The following is a 19,573-nucleotide window of genomic DNA, read 5'->3' as shown; positions in this document are numbered from 1 at the left end:
TGGCCTCACTCGGTCTGGCTTCCTAGTTTGTTTTACACAACTGATGACGACGTTTATTTATTGTTCTTTAGCTGCTAGTTTTCACGCTAGGCTATTTTGGCTTGCTAGCTCCCACGCTAGCCCTTTTGTTTTTGCCCTTTGTGCTATGTGCATGTCTTTTGTTTGTTCACCGTATGATTTATATCTTAAAATAAATAATTTCCTACCTGCAAGCTGTGTCCGAAGCCGTCTGCATCCCTGGGAGAACAGCCACGCATCACTATGCGACCAGGTCGTTACAATTGTGTCTAACTGAGGCTGCTAAAATGACATCCTTCCTTCAGAAGCAGCCTCAGTGATGTAACCAGGGACCTCCCAAATAAAGAGAGGAGCACGTGGGACTGGACCTTAGAGCGTGGTGGGAGATTGTAACTGAGTGTGCAGCCCCAAACGTCTCTCCTCATTGAGCCAAATTGAACTCTGTCTCTGCATGATTCCTTGCTTCTTGTCTGTTTAATAGATGTCATCAGTGTTTGAACCTGACAGGCCACAAACAGAATATGTCAAATGGTAGTAAGGCACATGTACACAACTTGACTCCCTACTAGTATTGTCCCGATACCAATATTTTGGTACCGGTACCAAAATTTATTTTGATTCTTTTCGGTACTTTTCTAAATAAAGCGGACCACAAAAAATGTCATTACTGGCTTTATTTTAACAAAAAATCTTAAAGTACATGAAACATATGTTTATTATTGTAATTTAGTCCTTAAATAAAATAGTGAACATACTAAACAACTTGTCTTTTAGTAGTAAGTAAACAAACAAAGTCTCCTAATTAGTCTGCTGACGTATGCAGCAACATATTGTGTCATTTATCATTCTACTATTTTGTCAACATTATAAAGGACAAACTGTAAAAATGGATTATTAATCTACTTGTTCATTTACTGTTAATATCTGCTTATTTTCTGTTTTAACATGTTCTATCTACACTTCTGTTAAAATGTAATAATCACTTATTCTTCTCTTCTTTGATACTTGACATTAGTTTTGGATGATACCACACATTTAGGTATCGATCCGATACCAAGTAGTTACAGGATCATACATTGGTCATATTCAAAGTCCTCGTGTGTCCACGGACGTATTTACTGACTTTATAAACATAATATGAATTTAAAAAAAACGGAAGAAGATTTTCTGATGCTAAAAAATATCCATGTAGTCATAGTCGTATGGACTAGATACGCTCCTGTACTTGGTATCATTACAGTGGATGTTAAGTGTAGATCCAACCATGGCGTTTGTTTACATTGTGACACCCGTGAGCTATTGTATCCTCCTACTGTGTGTAGTGAAGCATGTTTAGCTATTCCTCGTCCTCCAGTGATAATGTTACTTGTAAGAAACTTACTTTATTTGTCGCCATGGCGGCCAGGATTAGTGATTTAGAAGTAGCTAAAACACTGCAGCACCTCTTCCTGAGGGTGTTTCAGTGTTATAACTTCACCTTTATCTTTACTTTTTACACCAAAATGCGTCCGTTCTCCCTTTTCTGTCCACACACTGTGTCTGCTTGTAAGTACTCTGTGTGTGTGCGCTGCCAAAAATGCTCCTCTGCTCGTAAAAGCAGCAATGTCACCACGTGACGACGACAGAGGGTGCGGGGGGTGGTGGACCAGTACTTTTTAGAGGCGGTATAGTATCGAATATGATTCATTAGTATTGCAGTACTATACTAATACAATACTATACCGCACAACTCTAGTCCGTACATAACTAGATCACCCTTTTTATATACTTGATTATTTTTGTTGAAGTGGGAATGCTCAGCTTGCGCTCTTAATGTGAAAATCTTCTGCTCTACTATAATGGACATGTACTTGCTTTCACTTTCATTGTCTTGCTTGAAGAGGTGAGCAGGTGTTAGGGCATTACATTTGTCTTCAGTCATGTCATGTTATCATCAAATAGTGTATTAATATTGCTGAAAGTGAATATTTAAGGACTATAATGGACTACCAACACATCTTTTTCATTTTTACTTGCAGTTTAGGTAAGTTTTATTCTTACTTAAAAATATATATTGTTGTTTATGTGGTGTTGAAAACTGCAGGTTAGAACTAAATAGGATGCCATGTTAACATGTTTTGTTGCATGTGTACATAATTGTTGGGTAGACTATTGCATCATTTACAGTACAGTATACATTTGTAAATACAGTGCAGTATTTATTCACTCATTTCACTAAAGTATATTTGATATTTATGATGAGGCATAAAGTCAGGTGGAACCATAGCTAGTTTTTACCTTTGACTAAAAGAGGCAGGGTGACATTCTTCTCTTGCCTGAACTTGCTAAGCTGGTCTGACCTGTACCTGCTGCCTCTTGTTTCACCTGAACTTTTTCACTCTTTCTGATTTATTTCTCAGATTTAACTCACTTTTCTCAAATGTAGCTCATTTTCATTACATTAGAGTTTGAATTACATGTTGACTCTAAATATTATATCTAAATGTTAAATTTAAATCTAAATTTTAAATATAAATCTATATGTTGAATCTAAACTGAAATCTTAATGATAAATCTTCATGTTAAATATAAACCTATATGTTGAATCTAAACTTGAATCTTAATTATAAATCTATATGTTACATTTAAATCTATATGTTAAATATAAACTTAAATCTTAATGATAAATCTATATGTTGAATCTAAACCTATATCTTCATTATAAATCTATATGTTAAATATAAATATATATGTTGAATCTAAACCTAAATCTTAATTATAAATCTATATGTTAAATATAAATATATATGTTGAATCTAAACCTAAATCTTAATTATAAATCTATATGTTGAATGTAAATCTAAATCTTAATTATGAATCTATATGTTAAATATACATATATATGTTGAATCTAAACCTAAATGCTAATTATAAATCTATATGTTTAATATAAACTTAAATATGAATTATAAATCTGTACGTTAAATATAAATCTATATGATTATTCTAAACCTACATCTTAATTATAAATCTATATGCTAAATATAAAAATATATGTTGAATCTAAACCTAAATCGTGTCTGCGACCAATCTAAGCCTATGACTAGATGTGACCAATCTAAGTCTCAGACTAGATGTGACAAATCTAAGTCTAAGACTAGATGTGACAAATCTATAATTCTAAGACTAAATATGACCAATCTAAGTCTAAGACTAGATGTGACCAATCTATAAGTCTAAGACTAGATATGACCAATCTAAGTCTAAGACTAAATGTGACCAATCTATAAGTCTATGACCATAGGTGGATTAATGAACGGGCCTACCGGGCCCAGGCCCAGGGGGCCAGAGGCCCCAAGGGGCCAGGCCAACTTGGCCCCGCGGCCGCGACGCATGCAATACTACTTTTGCAAAAATAATAATCTTAGGCCCCAAGGGGCCAGGCCAACATGGCCCCGCGGCCATGATCCATAGACGGTCAGAGGCCCCAAGGGGCCAGGTCAACTTGGCCCCGCGGCCACGACCCACAGAGGGTCATAGGCCCCAAAGGGCCAGGCCAACTTGGCCCCGCGGCTGCGACCCACAGAAGGCCAGAGGCCCCAAGGGGCCAGGTCAACTTGGCCCCGCGGCCACGATCCATAGAGGGTAAGAGGTCCCAACGGGCCAGGTCAACTTGGCCCCGCGGCCGCGACCCACAGAGGGCCTGAGGCCCCAAGGGGTCAGGCCAACTTGGCCCCGCGGCCACGATCCATAGAGGGCCAGAGGCCCCGAGGGGTCATGCCAACTTGGCCCCGATCCATAGAGGGTCAGAGGCCCCAAGGGGCCAGGCCAACTTGGCCCCGCGGCCACGATCCACAGAGGGCCAGAGGCTCTCAATCATTATTATCAAAGCTAATTCTCAAATTGGATCACACAACCTCACTCACATATTCTTTATCAATTATTAAAGGTTGTTTCTGAATTTTGATCACAGAACTTAATGCAAATATTCTTGATTGATTGGCAAAGCTCATTCTCAAATTTTGATTACACAACCTTACTCTGACAAATTATCATTATCAAAAAGCTCTATCTCGAATTTGGATCACAGAATCTCACTCAAGTATTCTTAGCTGTGCCCCTCCCCCATCGAGTCTTTCATAAACCGGACTGTTCTTTTAGAATCTCCTCATTTGGTACTTTGAACTCGTGAGTGACTGCTCAAAATTTGGTTTCCTTTCCCTCAGTTCAGACTCAGAGATAATTTGAAATCATTCCACAAGAAGTTTAACACGCACACACACACGACACACACACACTTGAGTTGAGCATTACTTGGAAATTCTTATATTGTCCATTTTGCTGTTATTATCAGCATCTTCCCATTTTGTCCTTTTCTTTCAAAAAAGTTTACAGTCTGACATTTGTCACTGCTGTCAGTTAATAACTTTTTGGTCTTTGACCCATTTTGTCATTTTCTCGATTCGATCGTCACTGACCACTCTCTCCTGTCTGGCAGACATCGTTGCTGCCATCATAGCCAGCAAGCTGCCTGCAGATAGCAACATTTTGGTGTCCTTTGTGAAAATATTTAGAAAGTAGACAAAAGTACACAAAGTTGTACAACTATTATCTTTATGATCTTTTTGTTTGTTTGTTTGTTTCTCTGTTACTGTATGTGGCCAATTAAGCGACTTTTGGCCATACCTGGCTGGTGACATTTAGCGACTTTCTGGTTGTTGTTAAAATTAATATTAGCAACAGTTCTCTTCATCTTAATGCAATTTATTGTGTCTGTCTCTCCACATTTTGCCATTAGGTACTTTGAGCTCTTGTTGGTCAGTCACTCTAAGGTACATTGTTGCTGCCATCATAGCTAGCAAGCTGCCTGCAGATAGCGACATTTTGGTGTCCTTTGAGAAATATTAAGAAAGAAGACAAAAGTACAAGACATTGTACGATTACTATCTTTTTTTAAATTATTTGTTTCACTGTCAGTGTGATTGAGCGACTTTACCGCTAGATTTCGCGTCTTTTGGCCATACCTGGCTAGCGACTGAAAACATCATTTAGCGACTTTTTGGTTGTGAAGATAAGTGGTAAAAGCAGATCTGCCTGTTGGTCTTCCCACATTTTGCCATTTGGTACTTTGCACTCTTGTTGGTCACTCCAAGGCATTTGTCCCTGCCTTCAGCTAGTCACTTGGCTCTTTTGGAATTTATTTCACTGTAATTGGCTCTCTCTTTCTCCTCAGTACAAATCAGTCTGTTCCCTTGCCATTCATCACTGACCACTCCGCTCTCCTGTCTGTCAGACATTGTTGCTGCATGCAGATAGCTTGGGGTCCTTAGTGAAAATATCAGAAGAGAAAAGTACACAATTATCTTAATCATCTTTTTTTATTCACTGTCAGTCCTTCAGTGAGTCCCAGTGTGTTGGCGATTAAGCAACGTTGGCATTCGATTTAGAGACTTTTGGCCATACATGACTGGCGACTCAAAACGTCATCTAGTGATTTTCGCTGTCTGAGTTTAGCATTGATTGGAAATCTGTTATCAGTTCTTATAGAAATCAGCTGATTTCTGCTTTTGACTGTTAATGCTAGATTGCTAGTTTTGAAAATTGCATCACTCACACACACACACACACACACACACACACACACACACACACACACACACACACACACACACACACACACACACACACACGCACACACACATTGTTGGTTAAGCTGTTGTGATAGGCAAAGAGCCAATGTGCACAGAAAGAAGGGAAATATGGATCATAAACGTCTAAGTGGAGGAGCTAGAAAAAAAATTCAGCAAGAAAAGAAAAAAAGGAATCAGTTTTACTTGAGAGTGTTCCAAATATCTCCAGCTTCTTCAGTACAAAGACATCTGCTGAAAGCAATTCTATAAATGCTACTGCAAATTCAGCTAAGGTTAGCAATGCACCTGAGCTAGCATGTAGCTCCCAAGATCCTGAGACCACTACAAGTGTACGCACTGAACCAAATGCTTCGGATGCTAATGATTCAACCAACTCAGCAGTAGCCAGTTGCTCGGATTAATGTGAGGTCACTGCACCTCTGGACAGCATAGAAAATGAGTTGAATCTTTCTTCAACACCATCTACAGTGACAACTCTACCTAGTGATCCCGCTAAATGGGCTGATACCCTCACTGAGTCAATGAAGGAAGTTCTTATTCAAAGAGGTGCAAAATCATTTCACAACCGTCACAGCCATTATCCAGCTTCTGTGAGGAACAGTGGGCTAGGAGGCAAAACCCGATGCCTAAACAATGAACATTTTACTTCACACCTGCCCAATGGACAACGAGTACAAAGAGAGTGGATGATGTACTCTCCCTCTACTGGTAATGTTTACTGCTTTGCATGCAAACTGTTTTCCCCAAAAACGCATTCTTTTGTGACAGGCTATTGTGATTGGAAACACTCAGAAAGATTTGGTGAACATGAGCGAAGTGCTGAGCACATAACCTGCATGCAAGCAGTCTTGAACCGCGCCACAGGTGCCACAGTTGATGCAGACCTGTTCAAACAGTTTCAGGCAGAGAGCAGCTATTGGAGGCAGGTGTTACAAAGAGTTGTTGCAGTCATTAAATTCCTTGCAGAAAGGGGCCTTGCATTTAGGGGTAAAAATGAATCGTTAGGGTCTCCTCTCAATGGGAACTACCTTGGTATTCTGGAGGTCCTGGCTGAATTTTATCCCTTTCTAAAGGATCACATCAGAAAGTTTGGGCAGATGGGTCGAGGTAATACCTCATATCTGTCCTCCACCATTTGTGAGGAATTCATTGAATTGATGGGTGCAAAAACCAAACAGGCTATAGCAGATGAACTGCAAGCAAGCAAATACTACTCTATCATTGTGGATTCAACCCCAGATTTATCTCATGTGGACCAATTGACATTCATATTCCGTTTTGTTAGCAAAGAGGGCAGTGTTGTTGAATGCTTTGTAGGTTTTGAGCCCATTAGTAGCCATACAGGTGAAAGTTTGGCTAACTGTGTCATGTCTGTGTTGGAAAATCTAGGGTTAGAGCTGTCAAATTGCAGGGGGCAGGCTTATGATAATGCCAGCAACATGTCAGGGAGGTATAATGGGTTGCAGGCTCACTTAAAGAAAAGCAACCCATTAATACACTATATTCCATGTGCAGCTCACTCTTTGAATTTGGTGGGAGTCAACAGCATTGACAGATGTGGAAATGAAGTCTCTAAGTATTTTGACTTGATTCAGTCTATTTACAACTTCACAACTGCATCCACACACCGATGGGACAGGGTATTTGGCAATTCCAACATAGATCTCACACTTAAAGCTTTATCCAACACGCGTTGGAGTTGCCGTGCAGAATCTACCAAAGCACTGTGGCAGAACTACAGTAAAATAAGAGCAGCACTACAGGGTATTTCCACTGATGACACAGAGAAACGAGACACACAAACTGAAGCTGACAGTCTAGTGCGGAAGCTGGATTCACTTGAGATGGCCTTCATGGCAGGCTTTTGGGACACTGTTCTGTCCAGATTTCAGGCCACAAGTCTGCAACTTCAAAAAGCAGACATGGACCTTGGTACAGCAGTTAGATTGCTGGAATCTCTGCGCACCTTTGTTCTCTCCCAAAGAGATCTATTTGATCATTTTGAGCAGAAAGCCTTAAACATGTTGGGTGGCACCCCATCTTACAGGGCTGAACGGACGAAGAAACGTAAAAAGTTTGCTGATGAATCAGCATCCCCAGATGTTGTGCTTGAGGGAAGGCAACTGTTTCAAATAGAGACATTTATTGCCTCTATTGATCAACTGAGTTCAAGCCTTAATCACCGTCTGGAGGCCTACAAACATCTGAACAATTTGTTCAGTGTCCTTTTCTCTTTGGATACAGAGTCCAATGCTTCAGTCCTTCACAAGGCCAAGATTCTCACTGAATCATACTCATCTGACCTCAATGAAAGTCTTGGACAGGAGCTTATACAGTTCAAATCTTTTATACAGCTCAACAACACTGATGAGGAGAGGACCCCTTCAGGACTGCTCAAAACAATAATACATTTTGGACTACAGCCTACGTTTCCTAATACATACATTGCGCTACAGATTTTTCTCACTCTACCGGTCAGTAACTGTGAGGGAGAACGCTCATTCTCTCTTTTGTCAAGAGTCAAAAATGAGCTGCGCACAAGAATGACTCAGAAAAGATTAAATGCGTTATCTCTAATGGCAATTGAGAGTGAGCTGACAAGAGAGTTGGACTTCAATGATGTGGTGGATGATTTTGCGAAATTGAAAGCACGAAAGAAACCCCTTGCTTAAAGGTGCACTGTGTAAGATTTTTAGGTTGTTATTTCCAGAATTCACCCATTCACTAATGTTAGGCTACCTGTTTTCATGAATACTTACCACCACCATAAAATTCTAAGTATCCATTATGACTGGGAGAATTGCACTTTCGCCATTTCTGGGAACTGTCTGTCACCTGGATTCTGAAGATAGGATTGACTTTAGGCAGAAGCTTTGTGCTTTCTCTGGCAAACTGAACCTTAAGCTTCATTCTCTGCAGCTTTGCATTCTTGTTCAGACTTTCATCGACAAGGAACTTTTCAACTTCCCCACTATCGTGAAGGGGCCACCAAAAGATTTCAGTGTGTCCAGCATGTCTAGTCTCTTCTTCTCCTGTCTTTGAGCCATCTCTTGTTTCTCGTCAGCCCAACTCTCGAATTTTGCCTTCATGAGTTTACTCCAGTTGAGTTCAACCTCTCTTTTTGCTTGTGTCACTGCCTTGAAACCTCTGAAGCTCCTGGCTCTTCTGTAAAATTATTGACCTATTGACTGCGTTCAGTGTGCCCAACTTCTTCAGTCTGTAGTCCACCTTGCCACATTGTCTCTCCATCCCAATGTTGTGCACAGGGGTGCCATCAATGTTACTAGCCTGTTCACTGACAGGGTCCATTGGGAAGGTCTCCTCATCCATCCCATAGTCCATCCTCTGCCTGGCCAGGACAGTCTTCAGATGGGGCAGCATGAGATCTGTCAGCTGCTTCACTTCATCCAAGTATTCAGCAGCCACGTCTGACACTGAGTTCAGGACATGTCCAGTGCCTGTCCAGCCACTATAGCATTCTTGCTGTCTACATCCAGATCCACCATGAAACTCTGTAGCACTTGCTCCATCTTCATATCGGCCTCCGCCAACCGCATCACTTTATTCATGGCACTGCTGAAGCCCAGTGTAGTGTGGGTGCCACAAAAGATCTGCCCTGCTGGTTTTTCCAAGTTGTTCATCTCTGCCAACAGCTTTGAAAAGCCTTTGTTGTGCTCTGTGCTGTCAGTCATATGTGCATCTACAAGTTTATAAACATCCTCCACATTGACTCCTCTGACCGACGCCAGTATTTCGAACCCCATATCCACTTGCATTTCTATGTCCTCAGTGGTCTCTCGGTGAATGGGTAAGACAGGCAGAGGAAATGGGCTATCTTGACCTGCATGCAGCCCTTGTACCATGAACTGGCCTACACCTTTCTTTGTGGTGCTCTCCGATGCATGTGTTATCATTTTACCTTTCTCCTTCTCCTCCTCAAGCTTTCCCACAAAATAGATACAGACTTTGAGCGTCAATTTGCTGCACAGCTGCCGTTATGCCAAAGTGTTTTCCTAAGATATTATTTTATTTTTAATGATAGAAGGGAGGAAAAGGGGGCAAAAATCATGTCCAATTTAGTTTTTTGGGTGGGGTGGGGGGTTTATTTCATGATAGGTACCAACTTCCAATACATAATATCTCTCAAATGACCCAATGCACCATCACTGAAGTGGGCGTAATCATTTTCCAAAATTTTTATTTTTAGGCCATTTATCCCCTCCCCCTACCTGTGTCTGTGTGAAACCTGTGCTTGTCTGTGTGGTATACCTAATAGTGTGTGTGCAGTATGTGCACTCTTCTGTACAGTACAGTGTGCATGTCTGTTCACAGTATACAGTATTTCTTGCATAGTGCGTGCGTGTGTGTGCGCGTGCACACGTGGGGTTGAGGGGCCAAGACCATGTCAGGCCCAGGGGGCCAACATTTCTTAATCCGCCCCTGTCTATGACTAGATATGGCCAATCTAAGTCTAAGACTAGATGTGACCAATATAAACCTAAGACTAGATGTGACCATTCAAAGTCTAAGACTAGAAGTGAAAATTCTAAGTATAAGATTAGATGTGACTAATTTAAATCTAAGACAAGATTTGACCAATCTCAGTCTAAGACTAGATGTGACCAATCTAAGTGTAAGACTAGATGTGACCAATTTAAGTCTAAGACTAGATGTGACCAATCTGAGTCTAAGACTAGATGTGACCAATCTAAGTCTAAGACTAGATGTGACCAATCTATGTCTAAGACTAGATGTGACCAATCTAAATGTAAAACTAGATGTGACCAATTTAAGTCTAAGACTAAATGTGACCAATCTAGATTAGATATAGATTCATTGGTCCCCGTTGGGGAAATTAATTTCCACTGCCGTACATTTAAACACTAGACATTACACATCACAAAACAAAAATAACAAAAAGACGTCATACATGACAAACACATTTACAGGCTTGTCAGACAGGTCGGCCGGGCCTGCTGTTAAGGGCGGCTACAGCTGCAGGGATAAGGCTTTTCCTGAGGTGGGCCCTCCGGAATTTGATAGTTCTGTACCTGTGCCCTGATGGTAGTGGGATGATGTCTTGGTGTAGTGGGTGACTGATATCCTGGACTATCGTGTTTGCCAGTCGAATGATGGACCTATGGTTGAAATCTGAAATGTTGGGTGTGGGTAGGCCGATGATTTTAGATGCTATGTTTGTAATGCGTGTGAGTTTGGTCCTGTTGGTTACAGAAAGCATGGTGAACAAACATGTGGAACAGTACATAAGGATGGGTTGAACAATGCTTTGGTAAAGTAATAACAGGAAGTGAGGTGCAACGTATAGTCCTTTAAGTTATCGGATGGCTGACAGTCTTTGTTGACTTCTTTTTTGAATGTCCGTGGTGTGCTGATCAAAGGTGAGTTTATTGTCCAAGGTTACGCCCAGGTATTTAAAAGTGTCAACTGTTTTAACTGTTTGTATGTTTATGATGATGGGGTGCTGAGGTGAGGGGGGGTTGAACCATTCTTCTTCTGTTTTATTGACATTGATTTCCAGATAACTGGCTGTGCATGACTCTGTGAAATGTTTGACTGTGTTATGATAGTCCAGGGTGTATTGACTCTTGGAGAGGAGTGCGAGAATGGCTGTGTCATCTGAGTATTTGAAGTATGTTGTGGTGGGTGAGATGCTACGGCATTCATTGGTGTAGAGTGTGTACAGACCCCGGTGTTGATGGTAAGCATCGGGGATGTGTTTGAGCCCACCCTTACTGCTTGCAGTCGGTCGGTGAAGAAGTTGTGGGTGAGGTGATCAGCTGAGGGGGGATGTTGAGCTGGTGTAGTTTCGGATCAGTAGATGCTTCTGTAGGGAGTTGAAGGCGGAGCTGAAGTCCACAAAGAGGATCCTGGCAAAGTTGCCTGGGGAGTCCAGATGCTGGAGGATGAGATGCAGCAGGCAGGCCACAGCCTCCTCTGTGCCCCTCCTGGCCCTGTAGGCAAATTGGAGGGGGTCCAGGTGTGGGGTGACAACTGGAAGGATGATGTAAAGCAGCAGTTTCTCCAGGCACTTCATAATTATGGATGTGAGGGCTATGGGGCGGTAATGGTTGAGTTCTGTGGGTCTGGATTTCTTCAGTACTGGGATGATGGTTGCAGTTTTCCACAGTGTAGGTATTGTTGGAGTCCAGTAGCATTGACAGAAGAGTGACTGTAGGATAGGGGAGAGCTCTATGGCACAGTCCCTGATCACCCTGGCTGAAATGCCATCAGGCCCTGGTGCCTTGCCTGGCTTGCTGCGGCTCAGCTGGTGGCGTACTTCCTCCTCTGTGAAGGGGGCCGGTTCCTCGGGGTCTGGTGGTGGGAGGGCTCTCAGCAGGCCCTGACACTCTGGTGAGAAGTCAAAATTATCAAAACGGGTAAAAAATGTATTCAGGTCTTTAGAGAGGGTTTCTGGGTCAGTGACAGTGCATGATGTTTTGGGTTGACATCCTGTCAGGGTTTTCACCTTCTGAAAGACCTGCTTGGTGTTCATGTTGCTGAATTCAGTTTCCAGTCAGTTTTTGTACTTCAGTTTTGCTTTAAATACCTCGTTTTTTAAATTCCTATTTTTTGCCTTGAGGCTGGCCCAGTCCTGTTGCCTGAAGGATTTATGTTTTTCCCTCAGGCTCTTTTTTAATTGTGGGGTAATCCATGGTTTGGAGTTGGGATAAATATGTATTGTTTTGGATAGTATTGTGGAGCTGATGGAGAATTTGATGTAGTCTGTAATGACAGAGAAAGACCCTGTCATTCAGACTACCATCAACATTGGCCCAATCAGTACAAGCTAGGGAGCCTTGGAGTTGAGCGATGGCGTCCTCCGTCCACTGGAGGGAACTGCTGCAGTGTGGTTTGTGGTGCTTTAGTTCCTGTTTGTATGACGGAAGTAAACAGATGACGTTGTGGTCAGCAGCTCCGAGCAGAGGGTATGAACAGGCACGGAAGGCATCGGTAAAGTTCCGGTAGCATAAGTCCAATATGTTTCCCCTTCTTGTTGGAATGTCCACATACTGTTCGAAAGATGGTTAAAACATTGTCCTGTCTGCATCCGTTAAAGTCAATCTAAGTTTAATACTAAATGTGACCAATCTAAGTCTAAGACTACATGGGACCAATCTTTGTCTAAGACTAGATCTGACCAAGCAAAGTCTAAGACTAGATTGGACCAATCTAAGCCTAAGACTATATATGACCAATCTAAGTCTAAGACAAGATGTGACCAATCTAAGTATAAGAATATATGTGACCAATCTAACGCTAAGAAAACATTTGACCAAATTAAGTCGAAGACTAGATGTGACCAATCTAAGGCTAAGAAAAAATTTGACCAAATTAAGTCGAAGACGAGATGTGACCAATCTAAAACCAAGACTCGAAATGACCAATCTAAGTCTAAGACTAGATGTGACCAATGTAGGTCTAAGACTAAATTTGACCAATCTAAGTTTAAGACTACACCTGACCAATCTAAGTCTAATACCAGATGTGACCAATCGAAGTCTAAGACTCGATGTGACCAATATAAGTTTAAGACTAGTTGTGACCAAATTAAGTCTAAGATAAGATGTGACCAATATAAGTCCAAAACTCGATGTGACCAACCTATGTCTAAGACTAGATGTGACCAATGTAAGTCTAAGACTACTCCTGACCAATGTTAGTCTAAGACTAGATTTGACCAATCTAAGTTTAAGACTACACCTGACCAATCTAAGTCTAAGACTAGATGTGACAAATCTAAGTCTAAGACTAGCGGTGCCAAAACTAAGTCTAAGACTAGATGTGACTAAAGTAAGTTTAAGACTAGATGAGACCAATCTAAGTCCAAGACTCGATTTGAACAATCTAAGTCTAAGTCTATATGTAGCCTATGTAAGTCTAAGATTACACCTGACCAATTTAAGTCTAATACTAGATTTGACCAATCTAAGTTTAAGACAGCACCAGACCAATCTAAATCTAAGACTAGATTTGACCAATCTAAGATTAAGACTACACCTGACCAATCTAAGTCCAAGACTAGATCCGACCAATCTAAGTCTAACTAGATGTGACCAATCTAAGTCTATGACTAGATGTGACCAATCTAAATCTAAAACTAGATGTGACCAGTCTAAGTTGAATACTAAATCTGACCAATCTAAGTCTAATACTAGATGTGACCAATCTAATTTTTGCACTAGATCCGACCAATCCAAGTCTAAGACTGGACTTGACCAATCTAAGTCAAAGACTAGATCTGACCAATGTAAGTCTAAGACTAGATTTGACCAATCTAAGTCAAAGACTAGATCTGACCAATCTAAGTCTAAGACTAGATTTGACCAATCTAAGTCAAAGACTAGATCTGACCAATCTAAGTTTAAGACTAGATTTGACCAATCTAAGTCTACAAACCAAACAGTCCAGTTGTGATGGATTATATGTCCTGAGAATATTCTACAATAATAATGATATTCGACAGTAGTAATAATATTCTACAGTAATAATAATATTCTACAGTAGTATTAATATTTCACAGTAATAATAATATTCCACAGTAGTAATAATTTCATTTTCCCCCTGACTGCACACATTTTACAAATTACTTTCCAAAATGAATGTTTTATAATACCTTGATCTACAATTTTTGTTAAAATGTAGATCTAATGTCCATGCTTCAATGTGTGAAAAAATGTTCATCCATTTATTTATGCATCTTTCCCAGTTTCTGCACGGGATGTGAAATATGTACTGAAGGGTCAGGAGATAACCTTGGGACCTTCAAGTTATCGACAGCCAACTGAAATATACTGGACACATCATGTCTACGACATTGTATCTTTTGATGGCACCATGGAGACTGTGGCCCCTGCATATGAGAACAAAATCCTTCTGGACAGGAACTCTGCAGTACTCACCATCAAACAGGCCACTTATGAAGACAGTGGAAACTATGACCAGGAAGTCACAGTCAACAAGAAGGTCTATCACAATGCGTATAAAATTGAGGTTATAGGTAAGTTTATCTTTTCATCCATGAAACAGAAATATTGTGCTTACACAAATCAATATGTAATTCTGAATAACAAAAACGAGATGATGCTGGATCGGTTCGCAGCCAAGTGTTCAGCAGGCTGGAATGAGGATCAGCTGTTATGTTCGGCGGGGAAGGAGACGACACAGCAACAGGAGTAAAGCTCAACAGTTTTACAAACCCCGTTTCCATATGAGTTGGGAAATTGTGTTAGATGTAAATATAAACGAAATACAATGATTTGCAAATCATTTTCAACCCATATTCAATTGAATGCACTACAAAGACAACATATTTGATGTTCAAATTCATAAACTTTATTTATTTTTTGCAAATAATACTTAACTTAGAATTTCATGGCTGCAACACGTGCCAAAGTAGTTGGGAAAGGGCATGTTCACCACTGTGTTACATGGCCTTTCCTTTTAACAACACTCAGCAAACGTTTGGGAACTGAGGAGACACATTTTTTAAGCTTCTCAGGTGGAATTCTTTCCCATTCTTGCTCGATGTACAGCTTAAGTTGTTCAACAGTCCGGAGGTCTCCATTGTGCTATTTTAGGCTTCATAAAGCACCACACATTTTCAATGGTAGACAGGTCTGTACTACAGGCAGGCCAGTCTAGTACCCACACTCCTTTACTATGAAGCCACGTTGATGTAACACGTGGCTTGGCATTGTCTTGCTGAAATAAGCAGGGGTGTCCATGGTAACGTTGCTTGGATGGCAACATATGTTGCTCCAAAACCTGTATGTACCTTTCAGCATTAATGGCGCCTTCACAGATGTGTAAGTTACCCATGTCTTGGGCACTAATACACCCCATACCATCACAGATGCTGGCTTTTACACTTTGACCCTAGAACAATCTGGATGGTTCTTTTCCTCTTTGGTCCGGAGGACACAACACCCACAGTTTCCAAAAACAATTTGAAATGTGGACTTGTCAGACCAGAGAACACTTTTCTACTTTGCATCAGTCCATCTTAGATGAGCTCAGGCCCAGCGAAGCCGACGGCGTTTCTGGGTGTTGTTGATAAACGGTTTTCACTTTGTATAGGAGAGTTTTAACTTGCACTTACAGATGTAGCGACCAACTGTAGATACTGACAGTGGGTTTCTGAAGTGTTCCTGAGCCCATGTGGTGATATCCTTTACACGCTAACGTCGCTTGTTGATGCAGTACAGCCTGAGGGATCGAAGATCACAGGCTTAGCTGCTTACGTGCAGTGATTTCTCCAGATTCTCTGAACCCTTTGATGATATTATGGACCGTAGATGGTGAAATCCCTGAATTCCTTGCAATAGCTGGCTGAGAAAGATTTTTCTTAAACTGTTCAACAATTTGCTCACGCATTTTTTGAGAAAGTGGTGACCCTCGCCCCATCCTTGTTTGTGAATGACTGAGCATTTCATGGAATCTACTTTTATACCCAATCATGGCACCCACCTGTTCCCAATTTGCCTGTTCACCTGTGGGATGTTCCAAATAAGTGTTTGATGAGAATTCCTCAACTTTATCAGTATTTATTGCCACCTTTCCCAACGTCTTTGTCACGTGTTGCTGCCATCAAATTCTAAAGTTAATGTTGTCTTTGTAGCATATTCAACTGAATATGGGTTGAAAAGGATTTGCAAATCATTGTATTCCGTTTATATTTACATCTAACACAATTTTCCAACTCATATGGAAACAGGGTTTGTATGTGAGCTTGATGATGCGGTGGAGTGTGTATGCTACGGTGTATGTTTGCAGGACTATGTGAAGCGTTACAATGATTATTTAACAGTGGTTGTTGTAAGTGCGTGTTGAGTGAGAAGGCGACCAGTCCAGTAGGGCGAGGCAGGTAGGAGAATCCGTGAAACAAGCGGAGATCCGTGGGGCTGAGAGGGGCGTCAAGAGGTTAAAGTTAAAGTCAAAGTACCAATGATTGTCACACACACACTAGGTGTGGCAAAATTATTCTCTGCATTTGACCCATCACCCTTGATCACCCCCTGGGAGGTGAGGGGAGCAGTGGGCAGCAGCGGTGGCTGCGCCCGGGAATCATTTTGGTGATTTAACCCCCAATTCCAACCCTTGATGCTGAGTGCCAAGCAGGGAGGTAATGGGTCCCATTTTTATAGTCTTTGGTATGACTCGGCCGGGATTTGAACTCCCAACCTACCGATCTCAGGACGGACACTCTAACCACTAGGCCACTGAGTAGGTACTAGGCCACTGAGTAGGTCCGAGTCCAAAGTGGGTTACAAGGATCGAGGGAGGCAGTCAGAATCCAGAGGGATCCAGAGAAGTGAGGCGCACAGCTCACTTCCAAGGCGACGGAGGGAATTCTGGGGAAAACAAGAGAAGTGACAAGGACAAAATGAGCACAAGGTCGGAATGTCACTTGGAGCAAGCAAACAAAGGTGAGGAGCCAGAGTGGAAAGCTTACTGCAAGCAGAGACTACGTTCCAGCGTTGGTTCTCTGGACACGCTGGCTTTTATGGGGAGTGGTGTCATCAGCAGCAGGTGTGTCGATTGATGATTGCGCACAGCTGTGCCGGCGCGTGGCAGCAGAAGCAGAGCGTGTATGGGCGTGTCCTGTGGGGCGTGCTGACAAAAAAGCAGCAGACTCTGCACGCGCCGTAACATCAGCATCTCCAAATCTGAGGCAATGGTTCTCAGCAGAAAACCGATGGTTTGTACAGTCCAGGTAGAGAACAAGACTCTGTCCCAGGTGGAGGAGTTTAAGTATCTCGGGGTCTTGTCCACGAGTGAGGGAAAGATGGAGAAGGAAATCAGCCGGAGAATCGGAGCAGCTGGGGCAGTATTGCAGTCTCACTGCCGCACTGTTGTGACAAAACGAGAGCTGAGCCAGAAGGCAAAGCTTTCGGTCTACCGAGGTATCTACACTCCTACCCTCACCTATGGTCATGAAGTGTGGGTCATGACTGAAAGAAAAAGATCGCGGATACAAGCAACCAAAATGAGCTTCCTCAGAAGGGTGGCTGACATGTCCCTTAGAGATTGGGTGAGAAGTTCAGTCACCCGAGAGAGACTCCGAGTAGAGCCGCTGCTCCTTCACTTGGAAAGGAGCCAGCTTAGGTTGTTCGGGCATCTCGTGCGGATGCCTCACGAGTGTCTCCCTAGGGAAGTCCTCGTTGCACGTCCCACTGGGAGGAGACCCCGGGGCAGGGCAAGGACCAGATGCGGGGATTACATCTCCTCTCTGGCCTGGGAACGCTTTGGGATCCCCCAGGAGGAAGTTGCCAATGTAGCTCTGGAGAGGAAAGTCTTGGGGTCTCTGCTGGAGCTGTTGTCCCCGCGACCTGATTCCGGATAAGCGGTTGAATGATGGATGGATAGATGTGTCTTCCTGATTATGAAGTTATTCTGACAATGTTTGATGCGCTTGAAAGAGTGGCAGCACATCAGAGTAGCTTCTTTAACGTCCTTCATATTGCTTTATTTTTGGTATTTTTCTCAACTTTCTTTGCTTTTTTTTATTACTTATCTTTTCTATAAACCACTAATGGTTCTTGGGTGCTTTTGTGTGTTTTCATTACTTTTCTTTTTCTTTTTGGGCCGTTTTGTGTTTGGCTTTGATCAGTTGAGCAGCCGGCCCTTTGTTTACACATGCAAAGAGTTGTTAGCGCTTTCCTTGCCAGCGCTATGGGGATTGCGGCTGGACACTGCCGTGGAACTACAGAAAAAGCGCCGGGGATGCCGTGCTGGCACAAAGATGAAGGAGCGGAGAAGCGATCTTTGGCGAATAAAATGGACGAATTGTTCGGGCTCGTCCGAACTCAAAAGGAGTACGGCGTGTGCAGTATCATGTGCTTTACGGAGACTTGGCTACACGCGTCTCTACCCGGCTTCACAACCTTACGGGCGGATAGAGACACACTCCTGAGCAGGAAGAAGAAAGGCGATGGGATTGCCATCTTGGTGAACGAGAGGTGGTGTAATCCTGGACATATGACTGTAAAGCAGTGTTTTTATATGCCGGACTTCGAACTTCTGACGGTTAGAATTTGACCATATTTACTTCTGTAATCTTCATCGGAGTGTACATGGGAATGTGTTACCATTCAGGCAACAGGCCAAACACCACGATGCCCTCGCTCTCATTTTGGGTGACTTTAATCATGCTTCTTTGGACTCAATTTTACCCACTTTCTACCAATATGTACATTGTGCAACACGGGACAATACAACTCTGGACCAGCAGGTTAAGAGCCAACGAGCTGAATTTGTTTTTCAATAGATTTAGCAATGCACTCCTTACTGGCCCTCCCCCCACTACTCCGGTCGTCACACCTCCCCTGACCATCAATCCACAAACTCTTTCACTGTTGCCTGCCGCTGCTGTTTCTCATTCCCACTTCCACCCCTACTGAGAAGGCCAGCACGGTGTGTCCGACACCTGGCCACGAGAGACGGCAGCTGGAGAGAGTCAACCAAGCCAAGCCAGCAGGCCCTGACCGAGTCAACCCCTGGGTCCTGAAGACTTGTGCTGCTCAGTTGACTGAGATTCTGCACTTCATCTTCAACCTAAGTCTGAAGTTACAAAGGATACCAGCGCTATGGAAAACATCCTCTATAGTGCCGGTGCCCATAAAGCCCATCCCATCGGGCTTGAATGACTTCAGACCGGTTGCCCTGACGTCTCATCTCATGAATGTCCTCGAGAGACTTGTGCTGGCTCAGCTGAGACCCCTGGTGGCTCCTTCTCTGGACCCTCTACAGTTTGCGTATATGCCCCATGTAGGAGTGGATGATGCTGTCATCTACCTGCTGCATCGTGCTCACTCTCACCTGGATGGTGGGAGGGGCACTGTGAGGATCATGCTCTTTGATTTCTCCAGTGCCTTTAACACCAATTCTGATGAGTGACAAGTTGC

The 19,573-nt window shown here is 42.6% G+C and overlaps 1 protein-coding gene across 5 annotated transcripts in view; it reads left to right on the top strand.

The window, feature by feature from the left end:
* The first annotated feature begins 1,895 nt into the window (after positions 1-1,895).
* Positions 1,896-19,573, top strand: part of LOC133613256 (uncharacterized) — a 73,149-nt gene continuing 55,471 nt past the window's right edge. For all 5 annotated transcript variants that reach the window (XM_072914432.1, XM_072914431.1, XM_072914426.1 and 2 more), the window contains exons 1-2: positions 1,896-2,041; positions 14,377-14,667. In XM_072914432.1, the coding sequence (XP_072770533.1) occupies positions 1,999-2,041; positions 14,377-14,667 (334 nt within the window). In that variant the 5' untranslated portion in view covers positions 1,896-1,998. The remainder of the gene's footprint in view (positions 2,042-14,376; positions 14,668-19,573) is intronic.

The sequence above is a fragment of the Nerophis lumbriciformis genome, linkage group LG13 (genome assembly GCF_033978685.3).
Source record: "Nerophis lumbriciformis linkage group LG13, RoL_Nlum_v2.1, whole genome shotgun sequence".
NCBI classification, from domain to species: Eukaryota; Metazoa; Chordata; class Actinopteri; order Syngnathiformes; family Syngnathidae; genus Nerophis; species Nerophis lumbriciformis.
This window is presented reverse-complemented; position numbering and strand designations above follow the sequence as displayed.